At 43.1% G+C, this 26,436-nt stretch overlaps 1 protein-coding gene across 1 annotated transcript in view; it reads left to right on the top strand.

Annotated features, from left to right (window-relative positions):
- LOC309558176 (uncharacterized protein) overlaps nt 1–26,170 on the top strand; it is a 57,146-nt gene extending 30,976 nt beyond the window's left edge. The window contains exons 7-12 of the mRNA XM_082261189.1: nt 1,293–1,342; nt 7,324–7,428; nt 18,509–18,542; nt 20,106–20,161; nt 23,665–23,772; nt 25,548–26,170. Coding sequence (XP_082117315.1) covers nt 1,293–1,342; nt 7,324–7,428; nt 18,509–18,542; nt 20,106–20,161; nt 23,665–23,772; nt 25,548–25,597 — 403 coding nt within the window. The 3' untranslated portion in view covers nt 25,598–26,170. The remainder of the gene's footprint in view (nt 1–1,292; nt 1,343–7,323; nt 7,429–18,508; nt 18,543–20,105; nt 20,162–23,664; nt 23,773–25,547) is intronic.
- The last annotated feature ends 266 nt before the right edge of the window (nt 26,171–26,436 follow it).

Raw genomic sequence — 26,436 nt, 5'->3', positions numbered from 1 at the left:
CAGTGCAGATGGACAATGACCCGAAGCATACTGCGAAAGCAACCAAAGAGTTTTTTAAGGGAAAGAAGTGAAATGTTCTGCAATGGCCAAGTCAATCACCTGACCTGAATCCGATTGAGCATGCCTTTCACTTGCTGAAGACAAAACTGAAGGGAAAATGCCCCAAGAACAAGCTGGAACTGAAGACAGTTGCAGTAGAGGCCTGGCAGAGCATCACCATCGATGAAACCCAGCGTCTGGTGATGTCTATGTGTTCCAGACTTCAGGCTGTAATTAACTGCAAAGGATTTGCAACCAAGTATTAAAAAGTGAAAGTTTGATTTATGATTGTTAATCTGTCCCATTACTTTTGGTCCCTTAAAAAGTGGGAGGCACATATACAAACTGTTGTAATTCCTACACCGTTCACCTGATTTGGATGTAAATACCCTCAAATTAAAGCTGAAAATCTGCAGTTAAAGCACATCTTGTTTGTTTCATAAACCATCTCTGCTAAAATAAAAATATATAATGTTTGGGGATTTTAAGTCACGGTCAAGCAAAAAATACTGATTTGAACTTGTGAACAACAAATGTCAGAAAATGGCTGGGTCCTTAAAGTGGTAGTATACTCCGCTTTTTAACTTTTACCTACAGGTAAGCCTATAATAAGGCCTATAATAAGGCTTACCCGTAGGTAAAATTCCGAGCTCCTTGCCGGAAAGTGAACTCCTGCACGCATGCGTGGGAATGACGTAATCACGGCTCCGGCCACTCACAGCACCGGAGCCGCCGAAACCCGGAAGAGACGCCGAGGGAAGATGTCAGCTCCCTCAGTGGTGTCCGGGCGACCGTGTGGGGGCTTCATTCTAAGGTAAGTATTTCATGATGTGCTAGTATGCAAAGCATACTAGCACATTATGCCATTGTCCTGCAGGGTTTTTTTTTTTTGAGGATACAACTGCTTTAAGTGGTTACGAGAATCACAAATATCAAAGTATCACACTTTGCCTTATTCATGGCTGCAGTTTTGTCACTTCCTGTGTCACCTCTTTGACTACTGAGCCCCATTATACTGTTGCTTTATTGCCCCATGAACAGGTGACACAAGAGCCTTCAAATCCACAAAAGTGGACAATGCGGTCACCCTCCTGGCTGTGTGTGGTGACAGAGGTGTGTGAAAAACAAGACTGGCTGAACTGAATCATAATTTAATTATTTTGCAAATGGTTCCCATATAAGTACTGGAAGTGGGCTTGAATATTCGATACAATGGCGAATCTATGATGACAGTAACAATGTTTCTTTCTTAGGAATACTCCGAATTCTGCACCATCCCAGAAAGTCAGAAATGCAGAAAGAGGTAAACATAAGATTTGGGGATACTCAGTGCCATCTTAAGAGCCTTATAGGCCCCTGGGCAATGCAGTGCACTGGGGCCCCCTGCCTACACAATCACGCAAGAGAATAAAAATGCAAGTTATCGATAAGGCGATATTTATTTTTATTGGTACCTCAAACAAAATCAGTGTTTAAATATTAACACAACGTTTGGACAACATAACATGAGCGTGAAACACAAGGAATTAAAAAACAAGAAATTACAGTACGAAAACACTATGGATTATTGATTACAGGGAACACTATATACTACGAGAGAGTACAACTACTACCTGGAGTATATACCTTACTATATACATATTACAGGGATCAATATATACTACAAGAGAGTACAACTACTACCTGGAGGATATACCTTACTATATACATATTACAGGGATCAATATATACTACAAGAGAGTACAACTACTACCTGGAGTATATACCTTACTATATACATATTACAGGGATCAATATATACTACAAGAGAGTACAACTACTACCTGGAGGATATACCTTACTATATACATATTACAGGGATCAATATATACTACAAGAGAGTACAACTACTACCTGGAGGATATACCTTACTATATACATATTACAGGGAACACTATATACTAAAAGAGTCTCTTGTAGTATATAGTGTTCCATGTAATATGTATATAGTAAGGTATATACTCCAGGTAGTAGTTGTACTCTCTTGTAGTATATAGTGTTCCCTGTAATATGTATATAGACTATATACACATTACAGGGAACACTATACTACAAGAGAGTACAACTACTACCTGGAGGATATATACCTTACTATATACATATTACATGGAACACTATATACTACAAGAGATAATAGACTGATACGTGGCACTGATACGTGGCACTGATATGTGGCACTGGTGGACACTGATTCGTGGCACTGATACGTGGCACTGGTGGACACTGATACGTGGCACTGATATGTGGCACTGGTGGACACTGATTTGTGGCACTGATACGTGGCACTGATACGTGGAACTGGTGGACACAGATTCGTGGCACTGATATGTGGCACTGGTGGACACATACGTGTCACTGGTGGGCAGTGGCACTGGTGGACACTGATACGTGGCACTGGTGGGCAATGAGGAAATGAGTAAAAAAAAACAGAAAAGGGGAATTAGGTCACAACACACCATATTCTGATTGGCCAAACACAAAGTCGTCTGTCATATAAGTCGATCAAAATAATTCACAAGTCGCGCTGAAGTCGAGCTAAAATCGCGGTAAAAAGTCGCTCCGACATGGGGCGACTTATGGTCGCGGCAGTGTGAACCAGCTCTGATTCACTCAGTCTGAGTATTTACAAATATAGACCATATATAACAAAGCATATAAATTTAACCCAATAGCACACATTAAAAATAATACATATAATCTAGGTAATACATAGATAACAATACATTGTAACAAGATATGTAAAGATTGATAAGGGGCTTTTTACCACTGTATGTTTGACTAACTATTCATGCAGATTGCAACTTGTTTTATGGAATTTAATAATTCCCAGTAAAAAAAGTCAGATGAAAACACGGCAGTTGGTTGTAAATTGGGACACTCATATGTTGGCCGCAGAAGGGAGATTTCAGAACCTATTTAATTATAAACAATATATTTGGTAAAAGTTTTTATACATAGATCCATTTAAAGAATCTCCCAGAACCCCAAATCTCTTAACTGATGAATAAATATATAACTAAAAAATAAAATAAACTCAATACAGATATTATAAGCATTGGATTATTTATTAAGAATATTAATGTAGGACAGACATCAGGGAATCGAATGTAAGGCAAAAAGAGTCCATACATATTCAAAAATGTCATAAAGTTCAAGAGATTGATTAGTAAGGATATCAATGGGTTATATTCCCCCATAAAATATATTTATTCCTCAAAGACACACCTCTGAGAGAGATGGTTGCTTCCTAAATCCACTCACAGAGCGCTGCTGAGGGGGAGGAAGGAGAGAAAGAGGGAGAGAGGGACAGTCCTTTGAAATCAGAGACAGTTGGGAGCTATGGGTACTTCTCTCCTGTGAACCCTCCAGGGAAGCTGTCACACACGGATCCCCCACCTAGCCTAAAAGGCCTTGTGCAATTGGCCCAAGCCAGTGGTGTATTTTGGTTTTGTGCTGCCCTAGGCAAGACTAAAATTGGGTGCCCCCCCCCTCCTATGTAAATGTGTCCCACTCCTTTTTTAACGGATGTGACTCCCTCCAAAATTGAAGGACTACAAGTCCCAGCATGAACCCCTGAGATCTCCCGAGAGGGGGTGAGAGAGAGAGAAGGTTGAGGGAGAGAGAGGGGGGGTGAGGGAGGGAGAGAGAGAGGGGGGATGAGAGAAAGAGGGGGGATGAGAGAGAGGAGGAGAGAGAGGCAGGGATGAAAGAGAGGGGGGTGAGAGAGAGGGGGGGGGGAATGAAAGAGTGAGAGAGAGGGGGATAATGGAGAGAGGGGGATGAGAGAGAGAGGGGGTGAGAGAGAGTGGGTTGAGAGAGGGGGATGAGAGAGAGAGGGGGGATGAGAGAGAGAGGGGATGAGAGAGGGGGGGGAGAGAGAGGGGGGATGAGAGAGAGAGAGATAGAGGGGGATGAGAGAGAGGAGGGGTGAGAGAGAGGGGGTGAGTGAGAGAGAGGGGGGGAGAGAGGCGGCTATAGCAACCAGTGGCCAATAGAGTCTCAGGTGGAGGGGGGGGGGGCAGCTTTTTCGCTGCCCCCTTGCAAAGTGCCGCCCTAGGCCTGGGCCTTATTGGCCTAGGCCAAAATACAGCACTGGCCCTAGCAACACCTCCATAAGGGACAGAAGGCCTACAGCCGGCTCCTTCTGAGTACAAGCCCACTGCTCCCTGCCTCCTGCCCTGTCCAGGGCCAAAGTGTGCTGGCTCCATCCTGATAGGTGTAGTGTGTTTGACTCCCATGCCCCCAAGGCTCACTGTGCTCCTCCATACCTTACCCTACCTGTTATTGGCACCTAAAAAAAATCCCAGCTGAGGGAGCAACTCTTTTGTGTGTTCTATGCCCATTTAAGGGATGCAATGCTTGTGAGCTTTCCTCTGACAATCCTCTTCTTGCTATGCCTACATACTTTTGCTAATAGGTGCCCCTCGTTTTCATCTCAGAATGTTGGGAGGTATGTGTATCTAGCAAGCAGGTGACTACAGAGAGCATAGTCCTGTGAGTACTAATGACCTTGGGAAGAGGAGACTTAAGTGGTTAAATGATAGAGAAAATCCAGAAAAAACACATGATACAAATGTTATAAAGTGAGTTGCAGTTCAGTGAGTAAAAAAAAGTATTTGATCCCCCTACCAATAATTCTGGCTTCCAGACACTGGCTACAGTAGGTGCTCATATAGTACATAGATTACTGTCAATTTCAGAAGGTGCTCCTAACTACAATTCGTTATGTGTATACAAAACACCTGTCCACAGAATCTTTCTTCCATTCAAACATCACCATCATGGGCAAGACCAAAGAGCTGTCAAAGAACGTCAGGGACACGATTGTAGACCTGCACAAGGCTGGAATGGGTTACAAGACCATCAGCAAGAAGCTTGGTGAGAAAGAGACAACTGTTGGATTGATTATTCCCGAATGGAAATGCAAAATAACCATCAATCGCCCTCGGTCTGGAGCTCCATGCAAGATTTCATCTCATGGGGTAAGAATGATCATGGGTAAAGTGAGGAATCAGTCTAGAACTACACGGGAGGATATTATAAATTATCTCAAGGCAATTCGGACCACTGTCACCAAACAAACCATTGGTAACACAATACGCCGCCAAGGATTTAAATCCTGCAGCGCCCACAAGGTCCCCCTCCTCAAGAAGGCACACGTACAGACCCATCTGAAGTTTGTCAATGAACATCTAAATAATTCATAGAAGGATTGGGAGAAAGTGCTATGATCAGATGAGACCAAATTTGAACTCACTGTGTTTGGAGGAAGAAAAATGCTGACTATGACACCAAGAACACCATCCCTACAGCCAAGCATGTACAGTAGGCAATAACATGATCCTTTGAGGCTGTTTCTCTGCTAAAGGAACAAGCCGACTTTGCCGCATTGATGGGCCAATGGACGTGTCATGTATTATAAACCTTCTTCCCTCAGCCAGAACACTGAAGATGGGTCATGAATGGGTCTTTCAGCATAACAATGGCCCAAAACATACCGCTAAGGCAACAAAGGTGTAGCACAAGAAGAAGCACATTAAGGTCTCCAGACCTTAACCACTTGTACATATACTGTGGCGGTCAGCCCCTCACAGGCAAAGTGACGTATGGGTACGTCACTAGCCTGTGAGGCTCTGGGGAGTGAGCGCGCGCCGCCGGATGCGCGCTCCCGCTTGGTCACGGACCCCCCCCCGCGCGTGTGCGGTCCGCCGGGCACTCGCGATCATCCGTTACACCGGGAGAAAGGCAGGCGGCTAATGTAAACAAGCCGCCTGTCATTCTTCCCTGTGTAAGAATAGTGATCATATGGTTCTACTATGTAGGACCGTTGATCTCTGTTCTTACACCTCAAGCCACAGCCAATCACAGTTAGAAGCACGCCCCTAGGGACACACTTAACCCCTCCCTCTCAAAAAAAAGTTAACCCCTTTACTGCCAGTGTCATTTTACAGTAACAGTGCATATGTATAGCACTGATTACTGTAGTAATGTCACTGGTAACCCCAAAAGTGTCAAAAATGTCAGTCAAGGGTCCGCCCCAATGTCGCAGTCCCGCAAAAAAAATCGCAGATCGCCGCCATTACTCGTTAAAACAACAAAAATGACAAAAATCTTTCCCTTAGTTAGTAAACGCAATAACTTTTGCTCAAACCAATCAAAATACGCTTTTTGCGATTTTTTTTACTAAAAATATGTAGCAGAAAACAAATTGGCCTAAAATGTTAAAAAATTTTGATTTTTACATTTTTTTTTTTGGGGAGTTTCATATAAAAAAATGTGAAAAATATTGTTATTTTTGCAAAATTGATGCTCTTTTTTTGTTTATAGCGCATGATCAAAAAATCGCACAGGTGATCAAATACCACCAAAAGAAAGCTCTGTTTGTGGGAAAAAAAGGACGTCAAATTCATTTAGGTACAGCATCGCACAACCGCGCAATTGTCCGTTAAAGTCACGCAGTGCTGAATCGCAAAATAGGCCCTGGTCAGGAAGGGGGTAAAATCTTCCGGGGCTTAAGTGGTTAATCATATAGAAAATTTATGGAGGGAGCTGAAACTTCGAGTTGCCAAGTGACAGCCAAGAAACCTTAATGATTCAGAGAAGATCTATAATGAAGAGTTGACCAAAATCCCTCCTGAGATGTGTGCAAACCCGGTCATCAACTACAAGAAACGTCCTACCTCTATGCTTGCCAACAAGGGTTTCTCCACCAACTACTAAGTCATGTTTTGCTTGGGGATCAAATACTTATTTTACTCACTGAACTGCAAATCAATTTATAGCATTTGTGTCATGTGTTTTTTCTGGATTTGTGGTTGATATTCTGTCTCTATCATTTAAAATACAACTATGATAAAATTGATAGACTCTTCATTTCTTTGTAAGTGGGCAAACTTACAATATCTGCAGGGCATCAAATAATTATTCCCCCCCCCCCCCCCCCCATATGCCGGAGGGAACGGCCTCAGCAGGAGGGAGAAAAGTGTTCTAGCAGGACAGGAGCAGAGTTGGGGATTTGTGCTCTTGGTGCCAAATTCATTTACCTACGAAGCCCCTCTTACAGACAGGTTCCTCCCCAGGTACAAATCCTTTTTTTTAGCTTCTATTCAGGGTTTAGGAAATCTGACTCAGAGAAGCACAGAAGCGCTCCAGAAGTGGCAAACACCTATTTATGCTTTAATATTGAAATATTGGATCGTAAGAATTTTTTTTGACCCACTGATTACTTCAATCGTCTTATTGCAGTGACAACCATGAGATCCAGCGTAAAAAGTGAGAGGAAGGGGTCACTCTCGGAGAGCCGCTGTCACTCGTACGAGAACGTGGTGAATGTAAACGGGTCTCTTGCCTGTAAGTGTCTTCTATTAAACTGCACAGCTAGAATGAGGGGCTATTCTGAGTTTAAAGATGAACAGATATAAAAGGCACAAATGAATGCAGCTAATTAATATATCATGAATTGTATTTTCTCTAATGCAATATCCTGAACTTGACCTGGTATCAATATCTAGTACTCTTTGGAGTGTGAGAGGGAGAAGCAGCACGAAGAACAAATCAGTTTACGTGGTGACGAGGAGAGAGCAGAGAGAAGAGCTCGAAGAGCTCATCACTGTGCTGCTTCCCCTTTCACTGAGCAACCTGGGCTCAGAGGAAGTGGGTTTAATGGTGTGGATGTCAGACTGAACACATCTAAGGGTAGTAAAAAGTACTGCGGGCAAAATCTGAAAGTGAATATTTAAGAATGAGCTAGTTTTGTTACTTTATTTTTTAATAGGCTGCATATTTTTATCATGTTGTTTTTGGCTGGAGTTCGCCTTTAATCCAGTGGCCCTTTAACTGGGTATTAGCTCAAGACAGGGTTTCCGATCATGTGATCATTGTGATTGGCTGTCAGAGCAGTCACATGATGGGAAACCCATCCCACCAGCAGAGACCGGGAGCTGCCGGTGCTGCAAGTATGCTCTTGGCCACCATGGACACGTATGTGTGGCGTGTGCGTGGTAAGGCCCACCCTTACTATGCATTAAGCCTAGCCAAAACTTTTTTTTTTTTTTTAATTTTAGATAAAGTCAATACAGTCAAGGGAAAACAATTAAATCCCCTGTCAGTTTTTACTGCTGTCCGGGTCTCCAATAGAGACATTGCCCCTCACTTCCTGTCCTTGTGACAACAGTTTCATCAGACAGGAAATGAGAGAAAATCTCCTACAGGAAACACATATCAATAAAAACCAGCAGGGGTTCTAACCTTTCCCTATTTTTATTTACAGTACTACTTGATATTATATTGATAATGTGAGATTTCTCTTTTAATGGGCTTCAAACGGAAGATACTAAGGAGAAATTAATATTGGGCAGATGCTATAGGCCCCCCAGCCAGAGGGAGCTGGTTGGAATGGCAGCAAGGATGGGAAATATCATTATAATAGGGGATTTTAGTTATCCAGATGTAGACTGAGCAGAAGGAACTGCGCATTCGTCTAAGGCTCGTCATTTCCTAAATGTTTCCTAAATGTTTTGCAGGACAACTTCATGGGTCAGATGGTGAACACACCAACGAGAAACAATGCGTTACTAGACCTACTGATTACGAATAATACAGACCTGATTGAGGATGTAGAAATAAGGGGCAATTTAGGAAACAGTCACCACAGGTCAATTAGTTTCAGTATAAATCACAGAACTAGGAAACATATAGGGTAATACAGAGACACAGAACTTGAAAAGAGCCAATTTCCCTAAACTGAGCTCTTTGCTAGATGATATTCAATGGGATAGAATCCTGGGAACAAAGAACATGGAAGAAAAATGGGAGTGCTTTTAGAACATACTAAATAAAGGTATTGGCCAGTGCATTCCAACAGGGAATACGTTTTAAAGAGCTAAAAGAAACCCTGGGTGGCTAAACTCCAACGTAAAAATGCATATAAAAACAAAATAAAAGGCCTTAAAGAAATACAAAGCCGAGGGGTCATTGGCAGCATTCCAGCACTACAAAGAATGCAATAAGAAATGTAAGAGCGCAATCAAGGTGGCTAAGATCGAACACGAAAGGCACGTAGCGGAAGAGAGTAAGAAAAACCCCAAGAAATTCTTTAAGTAAATAAATTATAAGAAAGTGAGGCCAGAACATAGCCCCATGAAGGATAATGAAGGGAATCTGGCTATAAAGGACAGAGAGAAGGCAGAGGTTCGAAAAAAATTATTCTTGTCAGTCTTCACAAAAGAATTGGGGGGATACAGTAACCTAGACTGTAATGTTAATAACACGTCACAGGAAGCACCCTCATTGTTACCAGAAGACAGACTCAGAACAAGACTCGAAAAACGTAACATAAATAAGTCACTGGGACCAGATGGCTCACACCCGAGGTTCAGTGGTGTATTTTGGTTTTGTGCTGCCCTAGGCAAGACTAAAATTGGGCGCCCCCTTCCGACTCCTATGTAAATTTGCCTCACTCCTTCCTTTTTAACGGATGTGACTCCCTCCAAAATTGAAGGACTCCAAGTCCCAGCATGAACCCCTGAGATCTAACGAGAGGGGGGGTAAGAGAGGGTGGGATAGAGAGAGAGGGGGGTGGGTGAGGGAGGGAGAGAGAGGGGGGGGGATGAGAGAGAGAGAGAGAGGGGGGTAGGTGAGGGAGGGAGGGAGAGAGAAGGGGGATGAGAGAGGGGGAGAGAGAGGATGAGAGAGAGAGAGGGGGTGGGGGGGGTGAGAGAGGAGGGGTTGAGAGAGGGGGGGTGAGAGACATAGGGGAGCGTGAGAGAGAGAGGGGGTGTGAGAGAGAGGGGGGTGTGAGAGAGAGATGGGGTGTGAGAGATGTGAGAGAAAGGACAGTTGAGAGAGAAAGGAGGGGTGAGACAGAGGAGGGGAGAGAGAGAGAGAGAGGAGGGGGGTGAGAGAGGTGGCAACCAGTGGCCAAAAGTGTCTCAGGTGGAGGGGGGCGGCTTTTTTGCTGCCCCCCTGCAAAGTGCTGCCCTAGGCCTGGGCCTTGTTGGCCTAGGCCAAAATACAGCACTGCCGAGGGTCCTTCAGAAACTCAGCCAGGTGATAGCCAGACCGTCTTCTAATTTTTAAGGACAGTCTACTGATGGGAATGGTATTAGCTGATTGGAGAAAAGCCAACGTGGTATCAATTTTTAAAAAAGGGCCGAGACATATCCCTGGGAACTACAGGCTGGTTAGCCTAACATCAGTAGTCTGCAAGCTATTGGAGGGGAGGATAAGGGACTATATACAAGATTTTAGTAATAAAAACGGTATCATTAGTAGTAATCAAATCAGCATGAATTCATAAAGAATCGATCTTGCCAGACCAATCTATTAACCTTCTATGAAGAAGTGAGTTGCCATCTAGATAAAGGAAAGCCTGTGGATGTGGTGTATCTGGACTTTGCAAAGACATTTGACACCGTTCCCCACAAACGCTTACTGTACAAACTAAGGTACATAGGTATGGATCATAGGATGAGCACCTGGATTGAAAACTGGCTTCAGGGGTGAGTCCAGAGGGTGGTGATAAATGGGGAGTACTCGGATTGGTCGGATGTGGAAAGTGGGGTCCCCCAAGGATCTGTCATTGGACCAATCCTGTTTAATTTAATCATAAACAATCTGGAGGATGGGGTGACCAGCACAATCTCAGTATTTGCGGATGATACTAAGCTAAGCAGGGCAATATCTTCTACACAGGACATGGAAACCTTACAAGAAGACCTGGACAAAATAATGGGGTGGGCAACTACATGGCGAGTGAGGTTTAATGTTGAAAAATGTATGGTTGACACTTGGGTGTCAGAAATACAAATGCAAGTTACTCGCTAGGGGGAGTACCTCTGGGGGAATCTAGGATGGAATTCCCCCAGATGCTGCTGCAAGCAAAGCCAACAGAATACTGGCATATATATGGTATAAAAAAGGGGATTCACTCCAGAGATAAAACAATTCCGAAATGTGGTCCGGCCACATCTGAAGTATGCCATCCAGTTCTGGGCACCGGTCCTCAGGAAGGAAGTGCCGGAACTGGAGAAAGTCCAGAGAAGGGCAACAAAAATAATTAGGGGAATGGAGGGCATCAGCTATGAGGAAAGACTACAAGCATTGAACTTATTCTCCCTGGAGAAGAGACGCTTGAGGGGGGATATGATATCAATGTACAAATACTGTACTGGTGACCCTAGCATAGGGAACAAACTTTTCAGCGAAAGGCTGAAAAGCCATTCACTAAAATTAAAAGAGAAAGCGGTTTACCCTAAACTTTGTAAAGGGTTCTATACCGTCAGAGAGGTAAGGATGTGGAACTCTCTTCCACAAGCAGTGGTGTTAGCAGGGAGCATCGATAGTTTCAAAAAACTATTAGATGGGCACCTTAGAGACCACAACATACAGGGGTATACAATGTACAACATACAGGGGTATACAATGTACGGTTAACAGCAAACACACACACACATCATAGGATGAACTGGATGGACCGGTGTCTTTTTTCAGCCTCACCAACTATGTAACTATGTAATATTCTAGTGTAAAGAACATGAATTATTTTTCATATTTATTAAATTTTTCTTTATTGATTTAAAGGTAGTGTATGTTTCCATGAAGTAGCGCTGTGGTAAAATAAACTTAGTGTAATATTTTTATTTTATTTTATGAAGTTAGACAATACATTTTTTAAATTTAAATTTCCAGAAATTGTTCTATAATGATATAAGGATAGTGTGAGATTCAGCATTAATTTTCTAGACTGTATAAATTTTTTTTTTTTTCTAGTTACAATTTAATTGTTTTCCAATGATTGAGTGAGATAGGATGGGTTGAGAATTTTTTTCTCGTAAAATAGTTCTGTAATAGTTCATATTATGTTTTCATTAAATACCACTGTAGTAATATAAAAGTAGTGTACAATGTTTCTTTTAACCACTTAAGCCCCGGAAGATTTTACCCCCTTCCTGAACAGGGCCTATTTTGCGATTCGGCACTGCGTGACTTTAACGGACAATTGCGCGGTCGTGCGACGCTGTACCTAAACGAATTTGACGTCCTTTTTTTCCCACAAACAGAGCTTTCTTTTAGTGGTATTTGATCACCTGTGCGATTTTTTGATCATGCGCTAAAAACAAAAAAATAGCGTCAATTTTGCAAAAATAACAATATTTTTCACATTTTTTAATATGAAATTCCCCAAAAAAAATGTAAAAATCAAAATTTTTAACATTTTCGGTCAATTTGTTTTCTGCTACATATGTTTGGTAAAATAAATCACAAAAAGCGTATTTTGATTGGTTTGCGCAAAAGTTATCGCGTTTACTAACAAAGGGAAAGATTTTTGTCATTTTTGTTGTTTTTTTTTTTTAACGCGTAATGGCGGCGATCTGCAATTTTTTTTGCGGTACTGCGACATTGCGGCGGACAGATCGGACCCTTGACTGACATTTTTGACACTTTTGGGGCTACCAGTGACATTACTGCAGTAATCAGTGCTATACATATGCACTGTTACTGTAAAATGACACTGGTAGTGAAGGGGTTGACTTTATTTGAGAGGGAGGGGCTGTGTGTGTCCCTAGGGGCGTGATTCTAACTGTGATTGGCTGTGGCTTGAGCTGTAGAAACAGTGATCAACGGTCCTACATAGTAGAACCGTATGTTTACTGTTTCTAAACAGGGGAGAATGACAGGCGGCTTGTTTACATCAGCCGCCTGACTTTCTCCCTCTGCAGCGACGATCGCAGAGTGACGGGCGGACATCGGGTCCGCCGGTCACACGCGCGGGGGGGTCCGTGACCACGCGGGAGCGCGCCTCCGGCGGCGCGCGCTCGCTCCCTAGACCCTCACAGGCTAGCGACGTAGACCTACGTCACTTTGCCTGTGAGGGGCTGACCGCCGCAGTAAATATACTGTGAGCAGTCGGCAAGCGGTTAATTTTCACAGGTAAGAATTTGTTTTTTGTTATGTTTTCAAGAAGTAGCGATGTGGTAATATAAACGTAGTGTAAGATTTTGATTTTATTTTGTGAAGTTTTGAATTTTTTGAATTACATTTCCAGAAATTGTTCTATAATGCTATAGAGATAGTGTGAGTTTTTTCTTTTATTTTTTCACATTTTTAAAAATTAAAGTTTTTTTCTGCTTAAAATCTCATTGTTTTCCAATGATTGGGTAAGATGTGTTTTCCAATGATTGGGTAAGATGTGTTTTCCAATGATTGGGTAAGATGTGATGGGATGAGCATTTTGTTTTTTTTTTCAATCATTTTGTAATTGTAACTTTTTTAAAAAAATTTTAAGATGGCGTAAGATTTTAATTTTACTCTTTTAGGGAGAGAAAAATAATGTTTTTTTTTTTCTGAAAGAGGCCATCACCTTTCCTCCAATTGGAGTAGATGGCGGGAAAACGAGGGGATTTTTAAGTGCCAAAGTTTTTATTTCACTAATTTTTTTTTTTTTTATTCTTTACTGATTCAAAGTTAGTACAAGATTTTCTTTTATTTTCACAGTGAGAATCTATTTTTTTTATCATGACTTAGTTCTGTAGTAATATAAGAGTAGTGTAACATTTTTATTTTAATTGTGTTTTCATAGAATTGTTCTGTAATTATTTAGAGGCAGCGTGAGATTTATTTATTTTTTTAATTTTCAGTTTTCGTGAAATAGTTATGTAATGAGGTAGATGAAATACAGAGGTGACCCCCCATCCTGCAATATGTCAATGAGTTCCTCTCGTTATGCAATGTGCCTGCGTATTTCTTTTTTAATCACTATAGGATTTTGCTTGCTTTAGTAGCGTATGCCGTGGGTTTATCGCAGAATCAGCGGGCTCGCTCCGTGTCCCATCATTAAATTAATAAGGGATTTTCTCTACATTCATTTAATTCAGTCACTGCGCAACAATGTTTCCTATATCTGCTTATGTAATCAGCTAGGCTGTCCGGAGCTCTGGACTGTATATTCTGAAGCCGGAGCCTTGCCATTGGTGGCATCAGTCTGGTGCAGAGATACAGTGCGTCCGGAAAGTATTCACAGCGCTTCACTTTTTCCACATTTTATTATGTTACAGCCTTATTCCAAAATGGATTAAATTCATTATTCCCCTTAAATTCTACAAACAATCCCCCATAATGACAAGATTAAAAAAGTTTGTTTGAAATCTTTGCAAATGTATTAAAAATAAAAGACGAAAAAATCCCATGTACATAAGTATCACAGCCTTTGTCATGACACTCAAAATTGAGCTCAGGTGCCTCCTGTTTCCACTGATCATCCGTGAGATGTTTCTACAACTTGATTGGAGTCCACCTGTGGTAAATTCAGTTGATTAGACATGACTTGGAAAGGCACACACCTGTCTATAAAAGATCCCACAGTTAACAGTGTATATTAAAAAAGAATAGCGCACACATGCAAAAGAAATGACTATCAAATATGGAGACAATCCATAAATAAAAATGGGGATTTAGTCCCACTATATGGCCATATCGTCCTGCGTCAAAGTACCCCATTATCAGTGGGTCCTACACTATCCATAAAAAAGGGGTGAATCCAGCCTTTCTTACCCTTGGAGACAACACTCCTTGCTGGGAGAGATGTGCTAATGCACTACAAGGGACTCCTCCCATATCTACTTGATAGTGGACACTGATAGAGTACAGGTGTGTGTGGGGGGTGGGGTGCTCAACCACAGAAGTCTAGTCAGACCAAATACATAATAAACAAGCAAAAAGTTGGGGGAACAAAAAGTTAACAGTTAAAGTTAACAGTGTATGTCAGAGCACAAACCAAGCCATGAAGTCCAAGAAATTGTCTGTAGACCTCCGGGGCAGGATTGTATCAAAGCACAGATCTGGGGAAGGGTACAGAAAAAATTCTGCAGCCAATGAGAACAGTGGCCTCCATCACCTGTAAATGGAAGAAGTTTAAAACCGCCAGGACTCTTCCTAGAGCGGGCCACCCAGCCAAACTGATTGATCGGGGGAGAAGGGCCTTAGTCAGGAAGGTAGCCAAGCACCCGATGGTCACTCTGACAGAACTCCAGCATTTCTCTGTGGAGAGTGGAGAACCTTCCAGAAGAACAACCATCTCTGCTGCACTCCACCAATCAGGTCTGTATGGTAGAGTGGCCAGACAGAAGCCACTCCTCCGTAAAAGGCACATGACAACCCACCTGGAGTTTGTCAAAAGGCACCTGAAGGACTCTCTGACCATGAGAAACAAAATTCTCTGGTCTGATGAAACAAAGATTGAACTCTTGCCTGAATAGCAAGCATCATGTCTGGAGGAAACCAGGCACTGCTCATCACCTGGCCAATACCATCCCTACAGTGAAGCATGGTGGGGGCAGCATTATGCTGTGGGGATGTTTTTCAGTGGCAGGAACTGGGAGACTAGTCAGGATCGAGGGAAAGATGAATGCAGCAACGTACAGGGACATCCTTAAAGAATACCTACTCCAGAGCAATCTGGACCTCAGACTGGGATGAAGGTTCATCTTCCAACAGGACAACGACCCTAAGCACACAGTGAAGATAACAAAGGAGTTGCTAAGGGACAACTCTGTGAATCTCCTTGAGTGGCCCAGCCAGAGCCCAGACTTGAACCTGATTAAACATATGTGGAGAGATCCGAAAATGGCTGTGCTCCGACGCTCCCCATCCAACCTGATAGAGCTTGAAAGGTCCTGCAAAAAGATGGGAGAAACTGCCCAAAAATAGGTGTGCCAAGCTTGTAGCATCATACTCCAAAAGACTTGAGGCTGTAACTGGTGCCAAAGGTGCTTCAACAAAGTATTGAGCAAAAACTGTGAACACTTATGTACATGGGATTTTTGTTGTTTTTTTTGTTCAATAAATTTGTAAAGATTTAAAACAAACTTCTTTCACCTTGTCATTATGCGGTATTGTTTGTAGAATTTTGAGGAAAATAAGAAATTAAATAAATTTTGGAATAAGGCTGTAACATAACTAAATGTGGAAAACGTGAAGCGCTGTGAATACTTTTGTGATGCACTGTATGCAATGTATACACATTGGAGGTTTTCCAGGTTTGAGGGCCCTTGGCTGCCTAAATGAGCAAAGCAACTCTGGTCGAGCGACTAAATGCACAATTAATAAAAATAAAAACACAATTGCCTTACAAAGAAAATGTTTTATGCAAAAACAGATTTGTACAGGCAGAAATTCTCGTGATTTGCCCAATCCCTGCTACACTCAGGGCTTTTTTTCAGCGGGAACGCGGGGGAATGCAGTTCCGGCACCTCCAATGGGTGCTGGAGGGTCTACTGATGCTAGCTGCTGGGAGATCTATTATTGCTGGAGGGGATCTATTTTTGCATGGCAATCTATTGTTGCTGCTGGAGGATCTTTTGATACTGAGGGTTAATTGTTGCTAGAAGGGATCTACTGTTTAGGGAGGGGTCCACTGTTCCTGGCTGCTAGAAAGTGTATTGACGCTGGCTGCTGGGAGATCTTTTGCTGCTGCTGGGGGGGGGGGGTCTATTGCTGCTGGCTGTGGGGGATCTATTTTATTGCTTTTCTTGTTATCATAACCTAATTCTATACATTCCAATACAAAATTATACTTGGCTCTATATTCTCTAAAAGGGGCTGTACTGGAAGCTGGGTAGGGGGTGGAACCAAGGGTTAGTGCTCGGAGGTTGGAAGGGGTGGAACCAAGGGTTAGTGCTCGGAGGTGGGTAGGGGGCGGAGACACAAAGTAACTTAGAAGGGGGAGTTCCTGCACCTATTCTCTGAGAAAAAAAGCCCTGGCTACACTAATTGACAAAATATATCTTCTGCACAAACTGGTGACACCCACCCTTAAGTCCCAGAGGTCCCATTAAGCCTACCTAAGTGCCTCTTTCTCTTGCCCATCAGAGCACAAAAAATGGTGTATTGCAGTGGTCTCCGAAATGGTGGCACTTTTTCTTGACTTTATTTGGCCCTTGGGAGACTGTTCCCCCCATTTCTATGAGGAAATATTTCTCCCATTGACACCAACAATGAAGCGCCATTTCCTTTACTGACACCAACAGTGAAGTACTATTCCTTCCACTGACACCAACAACGAGGCACCATTCCTTCCACTGACACCAAGGATGGGGCACCATTCCTCACACTGACACCAACGATGGGGCACCATTCCTCTCACTGTCAGTAATGATGGGGCACTATTTTCCTGACATCAATGATGGGGCACCCTTCCTTCCACTGACACCAACAATGAGGCACCATTCCTCCCACTGACACCAATGATGGGGCTTTATTCCTCCCACTGTCAGTAAGGATAGGGCACTATTCTCCTGACATCAATGATGGGTCACTATTCCTTCTACTGACAGCAATAAAAGAGCATTATTCCCCTGACACCAATGATGGGGCACTATGCCTCCCACTGACACCAATGATGGGGCTTTATTCCTCCCACTGTCAGTAAGGATAGGGCACTATTCTCCTGACATCAATGATGGGTCACTATTCCTTCTACTGACAGCAATAAAAGAGCATTATTCCCCTGACGCCAATGATGAGGCACTATGCCTCCCACTGACACCAATGATGGGGCACTATTCCTCCCACTGACACCAATGATGGGGCACTATTCCTCCCACTGACACCAATGGTGGGGCACTATTCCTCCCACTGACACCAATGATGGGGCACTATTCCTCCCACTGACACCAATGATGGGGCTCTATTCCTCTCACTGCCACTAAGGATGGGCACTATTTCCCTGAAATCAATGATGGGGCACTATGCCTCCCACTGGCACCAAGGATGGGGCATTATTCCTTCCACAGCTATTAATAATGGAACAGTATTTCTCCCAAAGAACCCAATGATGGGGTACTATTCCTACTACTGGCCACAGGTAATATTTCATTTATTTACTCCCACTGACCACCAAGCCTGAGACATTGTCTACATCCACTGACGCTAGGGCATTTTCTACTCCCACTGGTCAAAGTCCGCCCCCATAAAGTCTGAAGGACAGTAAAATGGCCCTTTGTTTAGAAAGTTTGGAGACCCCTGGTGTCCCAATAATCTGGAAACTCCAAGCTCTCCAGCATAATTGGTGTTCCCAGCTCTACACACTGTTGTTTTGGTCCTCACCTCTTGGTAGTCATGGCCAAGTCATTGGGTACATTTGCATTCTCTGCTATGGACCGTCACCCCGCCATCCCATATCTGTTCTGGTCACCTTCTATGGTCTCCAATCCCATCTAGCATCCTTAGGGCAAATCTGCAGTGTTAGGGTACAATTACATTCAGATTATAGTAAACCAAGTGGACTTTATGAATCTAGCACAGGTGGCGGCTTTCCTGGATAGCATTAGCAGTTCACCAAAACATTTGACTGGTAACCCAATGTGATCTCTCTGTGATTTGTAAATCTCAGCTTGGTCCTATGTAATAACTGCGCTCTCCTCTCTCTTTCCAGCTGCTCCGGTGTTGAAGAAAGACCACACATACCTGTGAGAGACTTTTTATTACTTGTAAGGCAACCTAATGGCTCTCTTAGGCCATTTGAGGAAGGAAGCAAGAGAGCGATAGAAAAAAAAAGAGGGAGAGATAGAAGAAGAGAGCTGGAGAGAGGAGAAAAGGAAGGGAGTAAGAAAGTGATTGAACAAAAGAAGGAGAGATACAGTGTCTTGAAAAAGTATTCATACCCCTTGAACATTTTGTCATTTTACAACCAAAAACGTAAATGTATTTTATTGGGATTTTATGTGATAGACCAACACAAAGTGGGACATAATTGTGAAGTGGAAGGAAAATGATAAATGGTTTTCAACATTTTTTTACAAATAAATATCTGAAAAGTGAGGTGCACATTTGTATTCAGCCCCCCTTTACTCTGATACCCCTAACTAAAATCTAGTGGATCCAGAAGTCACCTAATTAGTAAATAGAGTCCACCTGTGTGTGTTTTCATCTCAGTATAAATACTGCTGTTCTGTGAAGCTCTCAGAGGTTTGTTAGAGAACCTTAGAGAACAAACAGCATCATTAAGGCCAAGGAACAAACCAGACAGGTCAGGGATAAAGTTGTGGAGAAGTTTATAGCAGGGTTAGGTTATAAAAAAAATATCCCAAGCGTCAGTGCTTTAAGTGGGCCGGTATGCACTGGTACTCAGTACCGCCACTTCCAAATTTGGCTCTTGAGCATACCGCCACCTCTCCCTGCGCCTTAGCATACCAGTACACTAATTTTGGACATCTGCGCCCTCAATTGCCCCCCCAAGAATATTTCCCACTCCAGAGCCAGACCAGTCACCATCAGTGAGTCCCCCTGCTCTGGAGTCCCAACCCAGGTCAGGGGGGGTGCTCTGTGGGGACCCTGATGTGGGGTTGGGGGGACGAAAAAAGTTATAGGCTATAATAGAGTACCGGCACCTCTTTTGGGCCACTTAAAACACTGCCAAGCGTTGAACATCTCATGGAGCGCTGTTCAATCCATTATCCAAAAATGGAAAGAGTATGGCACAACTGCAAACCTACCAAGACATGGCCGTCCACCTAAACTGACCGGCCGGGCAAGGAGAGCATTCATCAGAGAAGGGGCCAAGAGGCCCATGGGAACTCTGGAGAAGCTGCAGAAATCCACAGCTCAGGTGGGAGAATCTGTCCACAGGACAACTATTAGTCGTGCACTCCACAAATCTGACCTTTATGAAAGAGTGGCAAGAAGAAAGCCATTGGTGAAAGAAAGCCATAAGAAGTCCAGTTTGCAGTTTGCGAGAAGAGAGTGGGAGACACAGCAAACATGTGGAAGAAGGTGCTCTGGTCAGATGAGACCAAAATTGAACTTTTTGGCCTAAAAGCAAAACGCTATGTGTGGCGGAAAATGGACATGGTACATCACCCTGAACACACCATCTCCCTTTAAAGGAGAGGAGAGGAGAGGAGAGGAGAGGAGGGGAAGGGAGGGATGGAAGAAGAAAGCTGGAGTGAGAGAGGAGAGGAGAGAAGGGAAAGGACGAGAGAAGAGAGAATTTGCCATGTACATGAGTGACGACATTCTTTTTCTTATTTCAGAGAAGTATTTCCCAGTGATACGGAGTTGGAACTTACTGCAACAGATAAAGGGATTGGTAGGTAACACTTTTTACCATCTATATAATAAAATACAATATTGTACAGTAAAACCTTGGTTTGAGAGTAACTTGGTTTAAGAGCGCTTTGCAAGACAAGCAAAATTTTCAAATAAATTTTGACTTGATATACAAGCGATGTCTTGATATACAAGTAGCCTCAAGTCACAGCTGAGTATAAAAGAGAAGAGAGGCGCCTCTAAGTGTAGCAAAATGGTTAAATTTAATGAAGGTACAACATTTAGCAATTCACATGGTTGATGATTGGAACAGGCACATCTAAGGATGCAGGCATCCGGGGTAAAGCTGTCCACATAGACCATCCTCCGCACCCACATCTACGTCATCCTTTCCATGCTGCCCCTCGCTTTCAGATCGCTTTACTGCAGGGTGGTCTTCCCGGTCAGGATTACAGACTAGCAGCCGGTGGTGCAGAAGATGGTCTATGTGGACAGCTTTACCCCGGATGCCTGCATACTTAGATGTGCCTGTTTTATTCATCAACCATGTGAGTTGCTAAATGTTGTACCTTCATTAAATGGAACCATATTGCTACTCTGTAGCTCCTGCTGGATTTTGCTTCCAATCCCCTTGTGGAAGCGGCTATTTGTGGATGGACATTGTATGGTTACACAACCTATCGCAATGCTATAATCTTTTTATATGGAATATAAATTGAAGGATTTATGAATAAATGGTTGTGGAACGAATCATCTGAGTTTCCATTATTTCTTATGGGGAAATTTGTTTTGATATAAGAGTGCTTTGGATTACAAGCATGCTTCCGGAACGAATTATGCTCGCAATCCAAGGTTTTACTGTATATACCATACCTCCCATATTTCCAGGATAGGGACACTCTTTTCCATTTTATCGTATATTATGAAGAATGTAACAGGAGGAGCTAGAATACACAAAGGTCAACGAGGACACCAAAAACTCTGCGCTGTGCAGGAACAGAGCTGGGAATCATAGCAGGGAGATCTCACAAGTATGCATGTCAATCAATGATTTGATGGTTGATTCACCAGATAGTCATACAAAAATCTATTCTGAACGTGAACTCTGTGGGGACTATATAAAAAAAAAATAAAACACTGTACAAATCTGACAATTATTCACTTCAAATAATTGCAATATTTTTTCTAATACCCTGTTTCCCTGAAAATAAGCCCTACCTTGAAAAAAAGACCTAGCAGGATTTTCAGGGATGGCTGCAATATAAGCCCTACCCCAAAAATAAGCCCTAGTAAAATCCTTGATCTCAGCCCCTCCTTCTGCAGTATTCTGAGAGGGAAAGTAGAGCTCCGGAGAATCACGTGAGTGCCCAGCGGCGCTGTAAAGAAGGTATTTTCCACAATAAAGTTACAAAAGGAGACAAACTGCACATTACATAATCTTTTTACAAAATCGATTACATATTTTTACAATGACTTTATCCAAGGTTTATTTTTGGGATTACAGAATGTCATAATGCTGACTCCTGAGCTGACAGGGAGAGAGGGGGAGAGAACTTTTTTTTTTTATTATTTTATTCCAGGTTTTTTAGAACATAAAGAGGGCTAAATGACACAACACAAGCACTGTGCTGTCTAACATACTTTAAAGGTTCAGGATATTTATTTATTTTAGGGTTACAATCCCTTTAAGATCATCTTTTTACATACCATGAATAAATAAGACATCCCCTGAAAATAAACCCTAGTGTGTTTTTTGTAGCCAAAATTAATATCAGACTCGGTCTTATTTTCGGGGAAACAAGGGTATGATGACTTGCTATGACTGTCAGTGCCATCTAGTGGCCATAATGTGTTTTTTTTTTTTTGCTTGGGATATGTTAGGATAATACCGCATAATTGCCAGCAGATGGCACTTAGGATCATAGGAAATGCGTTTATTGGAAAAAACACAACAAATTTTCATTGTGACTGTGTGAATGTTTGTCACATTCTCACAAGCAGATTTTTATATGAATAGACCCTTAAGTGTCAAGTTAAATTGGTGGAAGTTAAATAGTTAATTAGTACATAAGCCAATCCAGATCGACCAATGAAAAAATAAAAAAAAATCATACCATCTTAAATACACAGTCCTATACCCTCAGTTGATCCAGATGAAGGCAAAAAAACCCAGCAATTCAAATTGCTCCAGCAGAGGAAAAAATTCCTTCCTGATCCCCCAAGAGGAAATCAGATATTCCCTGGATCAACTTTACCCATAAATGTTAGTATCCAGTTATAGTATGTACATTTAGGAAAGACTCCAGGCCTTTTACAAAGCAAGCTACTGAGCTAGCCTGAACTAGCTCTTGAGGGAGTCTATCCCACATTATCACAGCTCTTACTGTGAAGAAACCTTTCCGTATTTGGAGATGAAATCTCTTTTCCTCCAGATGTAAAGAGTGCCCCATTGTCCTCTGTGATGACCTTAAAGTGAATAACTCAACACCAAGTTCACTATATGGACTATATGGAACCCTTATGTATTTATAAATGTTGATCAAATCCCCCCTTATGTATTTATACATGGCGATCATATCCCCCCTTATGTATTTATACATGTCGATCATATCCCCCCCTTATGTATTTATACATGTTGATAGTATTCCCCCTTAATCTCCTCTTCTCAAGAGAGAATAAATTCAGTTCCTCTAATCTTTTCTCATAGCTAAGCTCCTCCATACCTCTTATCAGTTTGGTTGCCCTTCTCTGCACTTTCTCCAGTTCCCCGATATCCTTATTGAGAACTGGTGCCCAAAACTGAACTGCATATTCCAGATGAGGTCTTACTAATGATTTGTACAGGAGAAAAATTATATCTCTCTCTGGAGTCCATACCTCTTAATACAAGAAAGGTCTTTGCTCTCTTTGGAAACCGCAGCTTGGCATTGCATGCTATTATTAAGCTCATGATCTACCAAAATACCCAGATCCTTCTCCGCTATGGATTCCCCGAGTTATACTCTACCTAGTATGTATGATGCATGCATATTCTTAACCCCCAAAGTGCATAACTTAACATTAATCGAAAATAAACCTCATCTGCCACATAGTTGACCAATGAAACAGTGCATTGAGGTCAGCTTGTAAATTGGAGACATCCTGTAAGGAAGTTATTCCACTGCAAAGCTTGGTGTCATCTGCAAAGACTGAAATTATACTTTTAATCCCAGACCCTATTCAAAGTTCACTCAAGATTTGCCCATAGCCTCCATAGCCACCATGTGACAGTGCTTTGGCCCAGCGATTGGCTGTTAGGTTCAGGCATTGTCAAATGGGGGTAGGTCACATGTTTGCCCATACCTAGAAGTACTGGGCATTCTTACTGGCCGTGGAGTATGCTGCAGGGGAACACTGGAAAGGCACATGTGAAGGAGTCGAGGAGCTTTACTTAGGCACTGTCACATGAGGAAGATGGCAATTCCATCTCTCACATCAGCCCCTTCCTCCCATAACTTTACCTGTGTGCTCCTTCAACTTATAACTGCATTCCTCTCATTTCAGCGGCCGCGATGAGATCCAGTGTGGAAAGCGAAGGGAAGGTGTCAGTACTTTCAGAGAGCTCCCTTCACTCCTATGAGAATGTGGTCAATGCCAATGGCTCTCCTTCCTGTAAGTATAAATCCCCTGTATACTTGATGAAATTTGAAAGATAAAGAGCCCACGTTAACTAGTTTTATTAATTTCAGGTATTTATCTAGCATTGACATTTTACACAATCCTTTACTTACTGTACATTCACATCAGTCCCTGCCCTCAAGGAGCTTACAATCTAAGGTCCCTACCTCTCATGTATACATACTGTATACTAGGGCCAGTTTAGACAGGAGACAATTGACCTACCAGCATGTCTTTGGAGTGTAGAGGGAAACCGGAGTACCCTGAGGAAACTCAGCCACTGGGAGAACATGCAAATTCTATGAAAATAGTGTCCTGGTTGGGATTCAAAGCAAAGACCCCAGTGCTTTAAGAGTGCAAACCATTAAGCTGACGTATGAGAATCCATAATGTTGTGTTACATAATGAGTGTTGAAAAGCTGGAAGGCTCTGGATAGTGCAGGGTGTCAATGCAGAGGGATGGGGGTTTATGGAGCTGACTAGGGGACTCTGCAGCTGACTTGGTGGCCCTGAAGGGGATAAGGTTCCTGGAGGAGGCTGAGGAGCGCTGTGGGAGGTTGGTGGGCACTGTGGGAAACTGTGGGAAGTTGGGGAAAGTATGGAGGGCTGGAGACTCTGCAGTAGGCTGGGGGCACTGTGGGAGGCCCTGGAGCACTTAGGGGCACTGTGGGCCACTATGGGAGGCTGGGGTCACTATCTGAGCTGGGAGGCACTGTGGAAGCTATGGGATTTTAAGGGGTCTGAGGGCACTGTGGGCCACTATAGGAAGTTGGGGGGAGAGGGGGTGTCAATATGGGAGTTGGGAGGCACTGTTAAGGCTGAGGGCTTTCAGCTGGTCTTCGGCTGGCTGGGGGCACTGTGGGAGGCTGGGGGGCACCGTGGAAGGCTCTGGAGCGCATAGGGGCACTCTGGGCCCCTATGAGAGGTTGAGGAGCACTATGGCTGCTGGGAGGCACCACGGAGGGTGAGAGACTCTCATGGAATCTGAGGGCACCATGGGCCACTAGGTTGGGGGAGACACTGTGGGAGGCTGGGTGGCACTGTGAAGTTTGAGGGCTATCAGGGGACCCAGGGGCACTGTGGTCAACTATGGGAGTTTGGAGGGGGGCAAAATGGGAACTAGGAGGCACTGTGGAGAATGAGGGCTCTCAGGGTTCTTGGGTGCACTGTGGGCAACTATGGGACCTTGGAGGGCACTATGGGAGCTTGGAGGGACCGTGAAAGCTGCTGGGGACTCTCAGCAGGTCTGAGGGCACTGTGGGCCACCATGAGAATTTGGGGGGCACTATGGGAGCTAGTAGGCACTGTGGAGGCTAAAGGCTCTCAGGGGGCCTGGGGACACTGTGGGCAACTATGGGACATGGGGGGGGGGGGGGGGACTATGGGAGCTGTTAGGTTAAGACATCTGCAGTTGGGTGGAGACCCAGGAGCCAGAAGGGCATGGCTAGGCAGTGAGCCATGACCTGCTGGTTGAGGACCACTGGTCTATATCATCAGGACTGGAGCCATTCCCAAAACAACTTATACACTGTTTCCTTGAAAGTCTAATGTTTTGGACCCCAAGAGATGAAGCATGTGTTGAGAGTATATAGAGATAGTCAGGAGATGTGTATGATGATTTCTTGGCTGACATTTCAAATTAAAAATAATGATATATATATATATATATATATATATATATGTAAAACCAGTGCAAATGGAGGCGCGTAGAGCAACCAATCAAAATGCAGCTAGTCTGGGATTTTTACATCTTTCTTTCTGTCTTTCAGCAGCGGCGTCAGACCTGGAGAGTGATTATGTAAACCTACAGCATCAATGAAGAGATGGTCCTTCCTGCCTACTGCTGGCACTGCAGAATCACCGAAGACAGGCTCGCCTTCAACTGTACATATATTGGTGTATTGGTGACACTGTCCTAAATCTTGGATTGACAAAAGGGGTGGGGCTTACTTACATTTAGGTGGAGCTTAGGGCATAAGGTTTTTTTTTTTTTTTTTTACTACTACTTATTATTTCTAGAGCTTTGGAAATGAAGATGAGTGTTCTACTTTCTTGCTTACTTTTATTTAAGAGTTTGCTAAGCTTCAGCCTAAAAGTTAATATTTGGGGACCATTTATCTGATAAAGGTTTCCTGTTCAGCCAGTCTTGTGATCCAAAACCAGAAGAGTGTCACCAATATTCACTACTGAAGCTTACTGTGTCAACTGCTGCTCATTGGACAGTAAAAAGAGAATCATCTCGCCGCACAGAGTCTTTATCCAATGAGCAGACAGGTGACACATTGAGCTATAAAAATGCACCTTGAAATAGCAGTGTCACCTTATTGAAGACAAAGGATCCCTCCCCTCCCGGTGTTACTGTTGGTTGTATGTTTGTGGTATTAATAAAGGATCCAGGGTTTGTCCCATTTACCAGTCAATGAGTCTCCTCCTTATATATGACATCTATCGCTTTCCTCTGCTTAAAGTGAGCTGCTGCTTTAGGCTGGCCATACACTACACAATCTGACCATACAATCTCTGTACAATCTCCAGTACTGGGACAAGTTTATCTAGGGTTTAGGGCAAGGATGCGGACCTGCATCCCCTCCCCCATTATTAATGCCCTGTGTCCAATCTCTACTTCTTGCTCCGCTGTGCCCAGGGCAGCTGTCCCTT

This window comes from Pelophylax lessonae (assembly GCF_965119305.1).
Source record: "Pelophylax lessonae genome assembly, chromosome: 6".
Lineage (NCBI taxonomy): Eukaryota > Metazoa > Chordata > Amphibia > Anura > Ranidae > Pelophylax > Pelophylax lessonae.
This window is presented reverse-complemented; position numbering and strand designations above follow the sequence as displayed.